The sequence below is a fragment of the Primulina tabacum genome, chromosome 1 (assembly GCF_025594145.1).
Source record: "Primulina tabacum isolate GXHZ01 chromosome 1, ASM2559414v2, whole genome shotgun sequence".
In the NCBI taxonomy this organism is placed as follows: Eukaryota; Viridiplantae; Streptophyta; class Magnoliopsida; order Lamiales; family Gesneriaceae; genus Primulina; species Primulina tabacum.
Window position 1 is genome coordinate 56,371,889 of NC_134550.1, and position 13,889 is coordinate 56,385,777.

General features: G+C 34.2%; 3 protein-coding genes across 9 annotated transcripts; 2 read left to right on the plus strand and 1 right to left on the minus strand.

Annotated features, from left to right (window-relative positions):
• Window positions 1–2,368: 2,368 nt before the first annotated feature.
• On the minus strand, window positions 2,369–5,401 carry LOC142520166 (glutathione S-transferase 2-like). The gene is made up of 10 exons (XM_075623169.1): window positions 5,298–5,401; window positions 5,116–5,218; window positions 4,955–5,011; window positions 3,689–3,774; window positions 3,494–3,565; window positions 3,199–3,252; window positions 3,024–3,099; window positions 2,877–2,938; window positions 2,700–2,759; window positions 2,369–2,576 (listed from the first exon to the last, which is right to left on the minus strand). Exons 1-10 carry the CDS (start codon window positions 5,313–5,315, stop codon window positions 2,466–2,468), a joined length of 699 nt encoding a protein of 232 aa, XP_075479284.1. The 5' UTR covers window positions 5,316–5,401; the 3' UTR covers window positions 2,369–2,465.
• Window positions 5,402–6,400: 999 nt separating this feature from the next.
• LOC142552509 (peptidyl-prolyl cis-trans isomerase FKBP43-like) lies at window positions 6,401–11,535 on the plus strand. Of its 6 annotated transcripts, none has more exons than XM_075662205.1 (13): window positions 6,401–6,556; window positions 6,842–6,915; window positions 7,159–7,391; window positions 7,660–7,799; window positions 8,129–8,429; window positions 8,636–8,863; window positions 8,970–9,098; window positions 9,237–9,476; window positions 9,960–10,191; window positions 10,322–10,409; window positions 10,515–10,556; window positions 10,669–10,717; window positions 10,850–11,535. In XM_075662205.1, exons 1-13 carry the CDS (start codon window positions 6,544–6,546, stop codon window positions 10,929–10,931), a joined length of 1,851 nt encoding a protein of 616 aa, XP_075518320.1. In that variant the 5' UTR covers window positions 6,401–6,543; the 3' UTR covers window positions 10,932–11,535. The 6 variants fall into 6 exon arrangements, with proteins under 6 accessions (XP_075518320.1, XP_075518329.1, XP_075518325.1 ...); XM_075662214.1 differs by having other exon boundaries at window positions 10,515–10,547; XM_075662210.1 differs by having other exon boundaries at window positions 9,240–9,476.
• Window positions 11,536–11,757: 222 nt separating this feature from the next.
• On the plus strand, window positions 11,758–13,889 carry LOC142552553 (uncharacterized). 2 transcript variants are annotated; one of them, XM_075662239.1, is made up of 8 exons: window positions 11,758–11,966; window positions 12,062–12,118; window positions 12,395–12,443; window positions 12,597–12,691; window positions 12,871–12,949; window positions 13,071–13,163; window positions 13,344–13,457; window positions 13,549–13,889. In XM_075662239.1, exons 1-8 carry the CDS (start codon window positions 11,809–11,811, stop codon window positions 13,600–13,602), a joined length of 699 nt encoding a protein of 232 aa, XP_075518354.1. In that variant the 5' UTR covers window positions 11,758–11,808; the 3' UTR covers window positions 13,603–13,889. The 2 variants fall into 2 exon arrangements, with proteins under 2 accessions (XP_075518354.1, XP_075518362.1); XM_075662247.1 differs by lacking the exon at window positions 12,395–12,443 and having other exon boundaries at window positions 11,759–11,966; window positions 12,566–12,691.

Below are 13,889 nucleotides of genomic sequence, written 5' to 3' on the forward strand. Positions count from 1 at the left end.
TCGGCCCATACCCATGCACTAATACTGATCATGGGTCGTTAGGATGGTCCAATATGAACCCTAACCCATGCCCATGCACCGTCACTCATAAAATATCCCACCCTGGAAAGTGATTTCTTTCGCCTCCCTCAACACTTGAACACAGGACCTCCAAGCTTAAGTATCTAGATTCTTAAAGTGTTGGTACTAGTTGGCTTACGAAAAATTTCAATTCGGATAAATTTGTGAATTTCAAATGCGAAATTTGCTTCGAGTCCCATCTCCCAACACTCTTCATGTTTTAACTAATACCATTCAATTAAATTTTTTCCGTAAAACTCGAATAATAGTTTTATATATTGCATCTCGACCCCTGCTTTAATTTTGTTACACAATTTAATATAAGATTATTAAATAATGCCAGTCTGTTTTAATTATATATATATGATCTCTCTCTATATTATATTGATATTCCCCTAAAATTGGAACATCTAGAAGGATCCGAGCTCACATCAAGATGGATCCTAGCCTTACCAAGAGTCCAGACTCACAACCCTTGGCACAGTTAGGAATTCGAATCCACAAAGAGGTCGGGAGTTCTGAGCCCTAACGTAACTAAAGGATATGAAGATATTCTCATTAATAGATAAGGGTTCCGGTAAATGCGGGATTCAGGCAAATCGAATCAGGATAAGGCAACAGTCCTAGCCGCCATGGCCTAGAGTTCTAACATTTCTAATATCTTATTTCAGGTAGAACTCTATCTCAACAGGAGTCTTACCCCAACAAGAAAACTAATTCTCCCTCTATAAATATCGTGTATGTGCTATAATTTTACACATTCACATTTTCCTGCTCACTTAAGTACTAGTAATCTAGTATATTTCACTCTTAAGTTCGCTCTCCGGACTAACTTAGGTATTGGAGGGATCACGCTGAAAAACTCTCCAACGCCTCCTAACCATATTTCTGTCTGTGCAGAACCCAGAGATCTGATCCGACCCACTCAGCTATGAATATGAATATCCGCTCTCCAGACCAAACCCGATGAAAATTTTGTTATCATCATCAATTGGCACCGTCTGTGGGAAATTAAAGGAAAAGAGATAAGATGGCGAATACGTAAGACATCGTCATTGAAAGCAAGGAAAACATAAATCATAATGGCAACCAGGGCCTCGCGGTGGCCGTACTGACGCAGTTAATTACAGCCACCGTGGAGCAAGTGTTGTCCAAGCGTGAAGGAGGGTTCCGCCCCCACCATCCTCCGATCAGGAGACACAACTGGCCGAGATGAAGAAGTTGAGCAATTGAAGGACAAGCGGAATGGGAATCTCCCTCCTCCAACTCGAGTTATACCATTCTCCGCTGAGATACTAGTTGAAGAATTCCCTAAAAACTTCAAATTCCCTAATATCACAAAATATGACATGAAGGGAGACCCCAAAGACCATCTGGCGCGGTTCGGAAACGCTACATTCTTGCATCAATATTCGGACCCAATCAAGTGTCGGGTCTTGATTACAACTCTAATAGGGTCAGCGTGGTAGTAGTTTAATCTGCTCCGGCCTGGAAACGTCAAAATTTTCCTGAACTTCATCCAAGCCTTTCTCCATCAATTCGCCAACGGAATAATGGTTTAATCTGATAAATATATGATTTAAGATGGTATAGTTTATGATTAATTAGACGTTTCTTCATCATGTTATAACAAAAATATAAATGTTATTGTCACTTTTTTCCTCGATTCCAATGCTACCCAGTTGTTGTATACATGTATGGAGATTTTCTTTTATTTCGTACTGACAAATACAATATATGTTTAAAAAACAACTATCACTAGTATTACATCTCACAAAAAAATTAATTATCTCAAACTCCCGACAAGTATATCTATCGCCTAGTGAATATACAAAAAGACTTAGTTTTAAATAGTGATTTTATTTGGTTTGATTATTTTTAAGAGAGTTTTAAATAGTGATTTGTTATCAATTAGCAAAAGTCTCGAGGAATAATCATTTTTAGCTTCTATTCTAACTAACGGTGTTCAAACTTTGATTTAAACCAAACAAACCGAAAATTGAAACCCAATCAAAAACCTAATTTTCAAATTTGATTATAGATTTTAAAACGAAGTTCATATCATTCGGTTTTGAATTATATTTATCAAAAGTGAACCAACCGAAAAAACAAAAATTAAATATATTAGTAAGTTTGGATATATTTTATGAAATGATACACAATGAATTAAGAATATTTTTGTTAATTTTTAGTTGGTTGTTATTTATTTAATTTTTTTAGATTTTATATTTTAAAGTTCTACTGAAAAATAATATAACGTCTTTTAAATTATATTTTAATTGATAATTTAGATAATTATCAAAACAAATAAATCAAACCAAAATAACAAAACCATTATTGAAACAATTCGAATATCGGATTATATATTTAAAACAGAAAATCGAAATCAGTTTCTTCCCAGCTAACTATTTAACAAGTATGGCACAGGCATCAGGTTGTCTATCTGGCATAGAAGCTTGGAATTCTGGTAACGTGCTGCATGCTTCGTGTATCATATTCAAAACCGGGAACTTGGACTGCATGCATAAAATATTAATAAAAGATCAACAAAACAAGCATCTCAATTAAGAATATTTGGCCAATTAACTAAAATAACGAGGAAGGTCCATCCTCGAAAGGTTAAGCACACACGCACATACCATATCGATTTTAAACCGCGTGGTAGCTGTTGCAATTTGTGGAGCCAAAAAGACATCAGCCTGCAGATAGCACAGTCACAAATTGGCTTAGAATTTACTAAACAACGCATCCTTGGCACGATCAAACACGTTATATATCGCGTCATTTAGGTAGATATATAATATTAAACAAAATACCATATGGATGTGATTTCCTGTCGCGTATTTGCCGGCATAATCCTTCAGTAGCTTCTCAAGAGCTGGATATATATGAACCCGCTTATATGTCACTTTCTTTTAACTAAGTTTGAAGTGTACAAAGAAAGAAGGTAAGACGACTTTTACCAAGGAAGCCGTTTTCTATGTGCAATTGAGCCCACCCTAGCGACTCTTCTGGACCCATTTTTTCCTCAACATATTTCTGTCACATTGATGGAAACCATCATATTGAATCCTCAGAAACATTAGGTTTTTAATTTTTGAAATGAATAAAAAATGAACGAGATGCATTAAAACTCACCAGCGAAGATAACATGTGAAAAGGCTGTATACTTGAAGACACAATACTTGCAGCCTGCATAAGATCGTAAAGATGACTTCCTAGTGATGATGAGTCGACGTTAATTAAGAATGGTTGCAACAGAAACGATAGCTCTTTGTCAGAAAACGAAAAAGAGATTTTCTTTGATGTCTTATCTTCGAATATTATAGGGTCCAAACTTAAAGAGTAATATGAAGCTTAAAAGTCTGTTTGATTTGTAAGCATGATCTTTCACCATAGTACGATGTATGAAAGAGACCAGTTTGAACCTAACCTGGAGATTAATCGCTCTTAGTTGAGGATCAACTGGCAAAAGTGGAATATTAGGATACTTCTCTTCCAAATACTGGCAGAAAAAGGGAAGATGGAAGAAGAAAAGAACGTATGCCTCAGACAATCGATTATGAACTTTAATTTCAGAAACAAAAAGAGCTGAATCACCATGTAAATTTCGAATAGAATAACTAACCAGTATGATTGCATATGAGTCAGAAACAACAACATCACCATCAATCAAAACTGGGACGTAGTGAAGCGGATTCAATTTCTCAAACTCTGTAAAGTCAAAACCCAAAGCTGGAAATTATTAGTCTAGTCTTTTTGATACTTTTCATCCCTTGGATCTTATTCATTTGGTTGCTCGATATGCTTGCCCCAAACACCTTTATATATATATATATATATATATATCAGCAGTACAAGCTCATATCTGCCATTGATCGACGATGTACCAGTTTGAGCCTAAGTTTCCATATCAAACTTGCATTATTACCAGTATATCATATGGGCCAGACAAACGCTGCTCGCATTGGTGATACAAAATAACAGATATATGCATATCTATAAATTATGCAAGAACAAGTTAGAGATTTTCCTTGGACTCTTAGATTTTTTCTGCAATCAAAATAGCTTTACTTTTTTCAGTTACATATATGGATTTTTAATGAATTTTAGTGCGAGTCATTATTTGAACTTACTAAATAGTTCTGATATTGTAAAGTTTTCAATATAATATAATATGAAAGGAATATTTTATTTTTTATTTATTTTCTTTTATTTATAATATTGAAATATAGTAATTTAGACTTTTACTTTTCTAGACTAAGGAGATTTATCTCTAGATATTATAAGATTTGATTTAATTTATCTCTACATATTATATCTCTAGTGAAAAGAGTATATGTTCTAATAAAACTCTTGTTTCCTAATGTAAGACTCTTTTATGGAATGGACTCTAGCTCAAAGAGAATATATACATAAGAGATCAGCATTGCTGCGATATGTGGTTTTTGAGAGAGAAAACAGAGAATGAAAAAACTAAGTACGGAGAACGACGATTTACTCAGCAAAGAGTTTATGTGATTGACTCACACTGTGTACTGTGTTGATGTGTAGTGTTGACGACACCCGAAAGACAAAACTTGTGTGCAGTGGTGGAAGAATTATTTGTGTCTTGGGTTTAGGCAATATTGTCGTTGTATATGTGGTTTTGAATGCAATTTATTTTCTTTAACTTGTCAAAGAATATAGTTTTCATAAGTGTCGCTGGTATTTGTTTTTATAAACTATTTACAATTGTGTAGTAAATATTTTTTCATGAGACGTCGCAAAAGTATTTATATTTGTGCATATTTTAATCTATCATATTCTTCTTATTAAAGTTATATAATTCATATATAAGAATTATATTACATGATTCTAGCTAGAATGCAAAATCAATTCAGAAAAGACATACCTCGACTGAACTGTTCCCCTCTGGCAAGATCCACTGCTCTGTACTGGTAAGAAAGTCCTAAGCACGCAAAAGGCAAAATAAATCCCTTCCCCAAATATATATAGTTAAAAAAAAACAGTAATTTCAAGAAAATTGCAGCATGAATAACGAAGATAACAAACCTTTGAGATTCAAAGCAAAGCGAACCCGCCAAGAACACGAGCTCTGCCAGTAAGAGTACAGTACAAGTTTCGGAGACGATGAAGAATCAAGTGGGCCATGCTTCTGCAAAAGTTTTCATTTAGCAATTATCATGGAAAATTATCAGCTGAAATTATGGGTGAGCGAGAGAGGGGAGAGACACCTGGTCTTTGGAGTCCATAATTGATGAAATCAAAAATTAGGAAACCTACGATTCAAAAGTGTGGTCTGATTGGTGTTTTTTTTTTTTTTTTTTTTTTATGTTTTCTCCGGAATACATGTTTCGTGTTCGAACAGTTTTTATTTTATTTTATTTTATTTAGTTAAATTTTATATTTACTTTGTGGGTTAAGAATTATTTAAATAAAATGGGAGAATTACGGTAATTTACAAATTTCACAATTAGAACTTTAACACAGTAATAATAAATAATCGACACAATTTTGATTTTTTTTTGTAAATAAAAATGATAGGAAGAAAAAAAAATGGTAAGAAGATTAAGGAAAAAATTAATTGACCAGTTTCCATTTTTTTGAATAAGATTATTGAACAAGTGAGTGATTATTTGTTAATAAGTAAATACAATATGCAAATAAAATAAAGCTGATAATAGGAGGGAAGAAGAAGGAATGAACAAGAATAGGAAACGGTTGTTAGTTGTTAGACGCTCATCATTCCTTCAAAATTCAACATGTGCGAAGACAAGCAAATATGACGGCTCAGACATTGGCACGAGCGGCACTATCCTTAGCAGACCTTTTATTACGTATCACCCTCCAGATATCATTTTTAATGACATCAACCACGATCGTGGGACTCACAGTTGATTAATGGAATTTTTCATTTAAAAAAAAAGAATAGGAAAACGGTTTAGCAGAAAAATTTACAATTTTTGTTCTATGTTTTTTTTTATTTAGATTATATGCATTGTTAATTTTATTTTTAATCATATATATCTTTCGATTTATATATAAAGATTTTATTTAAATTATCTATATTATCGAATTTATTTTTAATCATATATATATCTGTCAATTTTGATAATTATTTTTTATATTGATATGATGTTGTACACATCAAAATATCAATACTTGATTAATACCGAGTCGAGAAAACAAATAAAATTGTAAAAAAAAAAAGGCAAATACGTAGAAACTAATTTTCATTTTTTTTAAGAAATCATAAAGAAGAATTGGGTCTGGTAATTTTTATTTTTATTTTTATTTTCCTGATAGAATAAAGAAAATGTGATAGTAATAGATGGTAGCGAGGTTTAAAGATTTTAAATTAAACTGTAATACTCGCTCTCGCTAGGGTTCAATGGGTGGATGCTGAAGATTGAACAAGGATCGAACAATCAAGATTACTGCTCAAAACAATCGGAAGCCTGATATCTTTTGTTTACCTGAATGGCTTTCTGGGGTTAGCTCTTTTTCTTCTGCTCATTTTTTACTGATTTTGTGTTTATCTGTTTGATTATGTGTTTATCTGTTTGAATGCTAGCCTGGCTTTAGCCTATGTTTTTATTAAAGTTCTGTTTTTTTAATTACTTGAGGCAGTTAATTGTTTCAAGTTTGATGTTATTTGTTTTTGAGTTTAGTAGGAGATGAGCGATGAAAAGTTTTTTGTATGTACGTGCTTTTATGGGTTGGTTGATTGTCATTTTTCTGGGGAAAAAAACAAATTTAATTTGTTGCTGTGTTTCAGGCATCGAGGTAAAGCCCGGAAAGTCATTTACTCATTGTTGCGAAAAGTCTAAGGGAAGGCTCCGGATTTCCCAGGTACTAATTCTTATCAAACCAAAATGAGAAAACAACAATTTTTTTTTGCTTTAGTTTATGTCTGCGCGAGGATAATTTCATGTTTTTTGTTCCATCAGTTTTCTACTCATAAATTTATCATAGAAGATATGTTTAAATTCTCATGGTGCATTGTGTATGTGTTTATCCTTCATTCTTTTCGTTTGATTTATTTGGTAAAATTTAATGGAACTCATTTTGGCTATGCTGTGATTTATTGTTCAGGCAACACTGGGTATTGGCGATGCTACACAGAAAGGTGTTGTACAATGTAATGTGGGTAACCGGAGGCCGGTCCTACTCTGTGCGTTGCTACCCAACAAAACAGAGTCATGCCACTTGGATTTGGAGTTTGAGGAAGCAGACGATGTGATTTTTTCTGTTATTGGATCACGAAGTGTTTACCTCACTGGCTATTATCTCCAGAAAAATCACCAGCCAAATCATGAAAGTGATACGTATCTTTTTTACTTCTCTATTTTTTGTTAATTCTGAGGAGCACCTTCAACAGATGGCCTTTATATTTACAATTCATCTATCATTTATTGCCATTTTAGAGGTCAATGTGTGATGATGTCAAAGTTCCCTTGAGGCCCAATAAAATTTTTCGAACTTTTGATCACAGTTATGAAGATTTTTCTTGGATAGGAATTCATTGCTCTGTTATTGTCGAGCTTTAACTTCTGTACTCTCACTTCTCAGATTTCCTTTACTTTGATGCAACAGAGAATCATATGGAGTGGATATTGAAAACACTCAGACAGAGGGGTCTAGTTTCTGCAGTGATGATGATAAGTATGATGATAGTTTTATTGACGACGTTGAATTACCAGTTTCCCCTTCTGACCCTGTTTTAAGCCTCAAAGGTTTTTTTTCTTCTTTTTATATATTTAATGCTCATGGTGGATATATTAAATGCAATAGTTTATATTCTGATATGAATGGGTTTTATTTATCAAGGCACGAGCCATAAATATCCTTTCTAGAGAACCTCATAATAATACTTTCACGAACGAGTCCAAAGTAATAGGTTTATTTTATATAATATTTTTTCTATCTATCTGAGAACATAATATACAAACCCTTGCTTTGTGTGGTTGATAGCTATTGTGGTGATTCATCATCGAGAAAGGCTTTAAACATATTTATCATGATGTTTCAACTTACATTAAGAACTGTGTTTTTGTTCAAGCAGTGGATGCTAATGCGCTAAAAAAAGATACGCCAAATGACAGAAAGCGTCACTGTAAACAACTTAGAAAGAGAAACCGAGAAATTCTGTCAGATGGCGATGAAACGCATAAAACTGAAGATGAACATGACTATCTTCTATCTGTGTTAAAGAGTAGAAGATGTTTGCCGACAGCTATGTCAGATGGTGCTGAAAATATTGCTCAGGTACTTGTAGAACTAGGCAAAAAAGCTGAAGACAGTGGTAACTGTGGCAGCAAAGCAAATGAAAAAGTTGATCCTGATATAAGTGGAAAATCAGAAAGGTAATAAGGCCATAAATGATGTTAGTATTTGCATTCTTTTCTGTTGAATGATTTTTTGGGGATGGGATATAGTCATTATCAACAGTTCTTTTGTGCCTGATAGAAGACTGTGGGTGTACACTCACACACACAGAGATTTATATTTGAGAAACCAAACGTATTGCATTATTCAGTGTTCTATGCCTGAAATTGAGAGCTTAATTCAGATACTTATGCAGAGAAGCAATGATGGGATTGGATGATAAAGGATGGGTTAAGATTGAAAAGAATGAAGGACCCAACAAAATACAGACTCTTGAGAAAATTGTTGATAACTATGAGAAGTACTTAGCTGATGATAAGGTTGATGAAAGTAAAGGAGAAGTCGCAATCGTCAACCAACGTCTTCCTATGAGCAATGAGAAAGACTGTAGTCAATTGCTTGATTTTAACAAGTGTGCTATTTACCTACTTTATGCACTTTCTTGTTTTCTCAACTACTCGTACATTCATCTGACTGTTTGTCTGTCTGATTGCTGCCTCTCTGGGACTCGAGATCAGTACAAAACCGAAAAGGAAAAGAAGAAAACATTCCTTGCAGGAGGAGAAAAATCGTGAATTTGAAATTGACATTGGTCAGAGTGTTCTAAGAGTAAAAAAAGTTCAAGAAGTTGAGTCCTCCATTAATCTGTGAGAACATTGTTTCTTTAATCTGTTTATCATTGGTGCATCTTTATTCTCTTGTGCTGGTGAAATGCGCAAGTTTCTTTTTCACTGGTAATTCTATCGTTGGCACTAATCAGTTTCATCTTATATTTCGAACTAAAGCAGCGATATTGCTTCTAATTTTCGGGTGCCATCGCTTGAATTGGGCACTGAAAATGGTCGAGAATCAAAGGAGAGAACAGAAAAACTTCAGTTGAAAGAGACGAGTGCTGAAGAAATTGGTGGGATATGTGATAATACTCCTAAGGATAATGAATCCAACCATGGTTTGCTGTGTGATGGAAGTACATCAAAGATTCTGCTGACTGCAAATGGAGAACATCAGGAACAAGTGATGGATAAGTTATTATCCCATCTTGTGTGCTTTTATTTGTTTAGGATTTGATTTTACCAAGTATTCATTCCTCCAGCTGACACATCACATGCAAGTGAGGGTGAGGTAGAAAGTTTATCTATCTTTGAAATTTCAAACAGGGGCGTACTGGTTTCTGTGTTTTTTCCATAGATGGATGGTGAATTGTTGATAAAGATATTTAGTTTGAAGAACAGATATGTTCAAAATTTGTTTTTGTAAAATGCGAGGATAAAATCGAGACTGCTTAGAACCACGAACAAAAAAGACATCTTGTCATTCAGGTAGTCCTTTTTTTTTTGGCATTGAAATACAACCAAAAATATTAGTGATTAAGTGGATTGTTGATTGGTGATTGACTGCATCGGACAATCCTGGCATTTTCAACATAAGACTTCCAGTGCTGTCATTACATGAATTTTTTTTCTACATGTACAAGTATCGGCATATAATGTGTTACTTGTTGCTTATAGTCAACCTAAGAAGAAAATTAAGAAAAAGGAGAAGAAGAAAGCTCAAGATGATGGGGGCGTGGATATAAATGCGAAGAAAATGAAAAGTAATCAGGAAAATATGGTCATGAAATATGAGGATCAGACAGAAAATGCCAAGCAAGTTAAAAAAACGGCCTTATTAAATGGGTTGATTATTGAAGAATTGGCTCAGGGGCCACCAGATGGAAAACATGCTGCGGTTGGGAAAAAGGTATCGTTGGTATTAACTATTAACTTATTGAAAAGGAGACTTTTAACTACTATCTTTTCATGTATGGCTTTTAGTTTGGAGGATTTTTTTATCGTATCACTTACTATGGCTTCAATGAATCTTGGATCAGATAAAAGTTTTCTACACCGCCATGTTAAAAGAGAGTGGGAAAGTATTCGACTCGAATATGAACGGCACTGCATGTAGCTGTCGTCTAGGTAGCCTTGTACCGCCTATACCCGGATTGTTTTCTTCTGATATCTGGAAAAAAATGAAATGATGTTTGTTGACGTGCTTATCATCGTTGTATGATCTTTATGTAGGTGATGAAGAATTTATTGATGGATGGAACATTGGTATAGATGGTAGTTGATTTGAGAACTAAAATAGTCTTCGTACATTACTCTTGATCTATGTATCTCTTCTTTGCCTTCAACCTCCAATGTTCATCTGTTTATCTTAACATGTAATGTGCAGGTATGCGCATTGGTGATAAGAGGAGACTTGTCATCCCACCATCTATGGGGTATGTTTTAATCTTCTGTGCCACATATGATATTCTGCCTTTTCTCAGATATTCCGTTTTGGTTTATCTTTGGCATTTCAAACGTATGGCCTGCATTTCATACTGTTGAAGGTTCTTATACGTGTGATGCAGTTTTGGAGGTCAAGGAGTGGGAGAAAACGTGCCACCAAACTCATGGCTTGTGTATGATATCGAATTGGTCAATGTTCGTTGATTCGTTAACTGCTTTACTCCTTGATTCCTTACTTTTGACCTTGGAAAGTGGTGGAAGAAACGAGGAAAAGCAAGAAATGGGGTCTGAAGCAAAAGGTCCAACCGAAAAATCTCAGCAGGCATTGTCACCTAACAGTTTCTTTTACTGAAACAGTTATTGTGTACAAAAAAAATTTATGGTGACAGAGCTTCTTGTAGAATACTTTTTCATGACATTGTTCTTGAAAAGTTTTAACGAATTTCGAATGAAAATTTCTTAAATTTTAGAGTGTGAAGTAATTAGTAGATATTTATTCTATATCAAAGAGCACAAATTGCAAAATCGCCTCTTACTAACTCAATTATTTTTTAATCACAGCTTAATTTTATCGTTCAAAATATGGCTACATCAAAGAAACATTTCCTAGTTCATCCATTAAAATTATTGCCTCAGATTCTTTGCTCTGATTTTGGCTCCTCTTTTTCACCATCAAGCTTCTAGCTTCGCTCTCTGAAATATCAATGAACAACGAATAAAAAATAACCAGATTAGCAGCAGACATTTTGGTTGGACTTTCACCACCTTTCACTCAAAAAAGATGAGAGCAAGAGTTATAATTAGAATTGCTTCAATGTTGCTTATTAGAATTTGTGAAGCTTTTGAGGTCCCTCTCTTGGCAGAATTTGTGGAGATGCTGCAAGAAGTCTCTGAACTGTTTTGGTTCCTCAAGTTTCAAAGATTCTTGACATTGTATCACATTCAATAAATTGAATTGGGGTTAAATTGTAATTTTGTGCATAATTTGTGTTTTGAAAAAAATGAATATTTTACACGTGGTAAAAAGGATAATAAAACATGGAAAACACGAGGCAAGAGTCACTCCAACGAGTTCTTTCAAATGGCTTCCGTGGCTTCCCTTAACGCCCATTTTTACCCAGACAGAAACTCGCGTGAACCTTCAGTTTCGCGTCGAATCAACCTTCGCATTCTATCTCAGCAGAACCCTCCGGAGGCGACGCCGCACAATCGAAGTAGTAGCAAAAGGGGTAGTCGTAGGTATACAGATAGTTGAACTATTTTATTATTAATTAATAGACGCCGTAAATTTTTACCATTCTGATTATTGATTTGGTTATTTTTTGTGTTTTCAGGGAATTAATATTGCGGAGCAGTGAAATTGCTGTTCTCGGAGCCATCTTCCATTTCAGGTTGTTCCTTAGGGAAAAAAAATATTAAGCGTAATCCACATTTCGTGAAATTTTGAAATTTTTATTGTGTTATGCCTAGATATTATTTAGAAGGAAAAAAAAACACTTTAGTCGCATCAAGGTGATATAGATATGCTAATGTTCCTATTTTAGCAGTTTCCGTGTCCACTTCTTTGTATTTTTTATATTTAAGTTTTCAAAACGAAGGAAGAATTTCGATCGAAGTTATGAGCCATTAGTCATCACGAGTGTTTATGCTGGTAATTTTGATTTCAGTCTTTCACTGGAGACAACTATGTTTATTGGGTTTGAACTTCAAACCTCAGTAAGCTTTGAACTTTGGTTTCAAATTGATATTTATTATTATTATTTTTTGGATGAAACTAATTGATTAAATTTGGTTATATTATTGAAGAGAAAATTATTAAATTGTGAAAAACGATGCAGTGGGACTAAGCCAAATTACTTGGGTGTACAGAAAAATCCTCCATCACTGGCTTTATGCCCTGCCACGAATAATTGTGTTTCAACTTCTGAGAATGTTAGTGATCGATCGCACTATGCTCCCCCTTGGTAAGTTGCAATATTTTAGAAACTTGCTAAATTAGGATTTTGGATATTTCAAGTTCTTGCATGCTTCTTTAGTGACAACTTGAAAATTGTAATAAATTTGAACATTTTTGTGTATATATGTATGTGTATAGAGGAACTTATGATAGTGGAATTATGTGTTTTGGTGCAACATTTATTAGGGATTATAACCCGGAGGAGGGACGAGGCAGCAAAAATCCAGCAAGCAAAGAACAAGCGATGAAAGAGTTACTTGACGTGGTAAAAACTTAACATTTACCTGTCATATGCGCATTTATGAATCTATGTATATGAACCATGATAGATTTTTAAGTCACCAAAATAGATGAGAGTGAAGCCTGTTCTTACTTTCATTCCACAGATAAAATCTACAAAACCGGAAAATTTTTCTCCAAAAATAACAGAGAAAACAGATGATTATGTACGTGTGGAATATGAAAGCCCAATCATGGGGGTAAGTGTGAAACAGTTCCTCTCCTTTTTATATTTTCATACTGATATATGTTAGTAAATACGAGAGCGATTCATGCATTTGAATTCAACTATATTGAAACTAAGACTTACATGTGCATACTGCAATTAAGTCAACTCGTCTAAAACATTTATTGACAAGTTCGTTGTTTCTTTATCTCAGTTTGTTGATGATGTTGAGTTCTGGTTTCCTCCTGGGAAGAAATCAATCGTGCAGTATCGGTCTGCCTCCCGGTTGGGGAATTTTGACTTTGATGTAAACAGAAAGAGAATCAAGGTGGGACTTTTATTTATTTGGCATACATATATTATTAGTTCAAAAATACTAGTGACAGCAGAAAATAAGAGTTTTTATTTTACTTTCACAGGCCTTGAGGCTAGCATTAGAGAAGAAGGGATGGGCCTCAGAAAATAGCTTTTGATTTCGAGCTCCTCATCAGTATGGGTATGAAGATGTACATTTTTGGCATGGGCGAATGATATCTTTAAGATCGTTTCGGTTCATATAGAAAACATTTGTACACTTTGTATCATGCAGTCGTACCAAATGTAAGCCTACCTGTGAGTAACCAGTTATTCATGAGCATATCAGATGAAGGTTGGATAATAAACTAACCTTCGATGTTATGCTTTTTGAACTGAAATGTAAGAAACTGGTATCTCACTCACAGAATGTTGTTTTATGTAATTAATTATCAAAATTATTAAA

Excerpts from the sequence above, each read along its gene's own strand:
- LOC142520166 (XM_075623169.1), bottom strand. Across the intron at positions 3,100-3,198 it reads TTCACATGTTATCTTCGCTG|AAATATGTTGAGGAAAAAAT; the intron begins GTGAGTTTTAAT and ends TCAATGTGACAG. Across the intron at positions 2,760-2,876 it reads CAGGAAATCACATCCATATG|GCTGATGTCTTTTTGGCTCC; the intron begins GTATTTTGTTTA and ends TGCTATCTGCAG.
- LOC142552509 (XM_075662205.1), top strand. Across the intron at positions 8,430-8,635 it reads ATAAGTGGAAAATCAGAAAG|ATACTTATGCAGAGAAGCAA; the intron begins GTAATAAGGCCA and ends AGCTTAATTCAG. Across the intron at positions 10,192-10,321 it reads ATGCTGCGGTTGGGAAAAAG|ATAAAAGTTTTCTACACCGC; the intron begins GTATCGTTGGTA and ends ATCTTGGATCAG.
- LOC142552553 (XM_075662239.1), top strand. The coding sequence starts at position 11,809 with ATGGCTTCCGTGGCTTCCCTTAACGCCCATTTTTACCCAGACAGAAAC. Across the intron at positions 12,119-12,394 it reads GGAGCCATCTTCCATTTCAG|TCTTTCACTGGAGACAACTA; the intron begins GTTGTTCCTTAG and ends TTTTGATTTCAG. Across the intron at positions 12,444-12,596 it reads GGTTTGAACTTCAAACCTCA|AAAAATCCTCCATCACTGGC; the intron begins GTAAGCTTTGAA and ends TTGGGTGTACAG.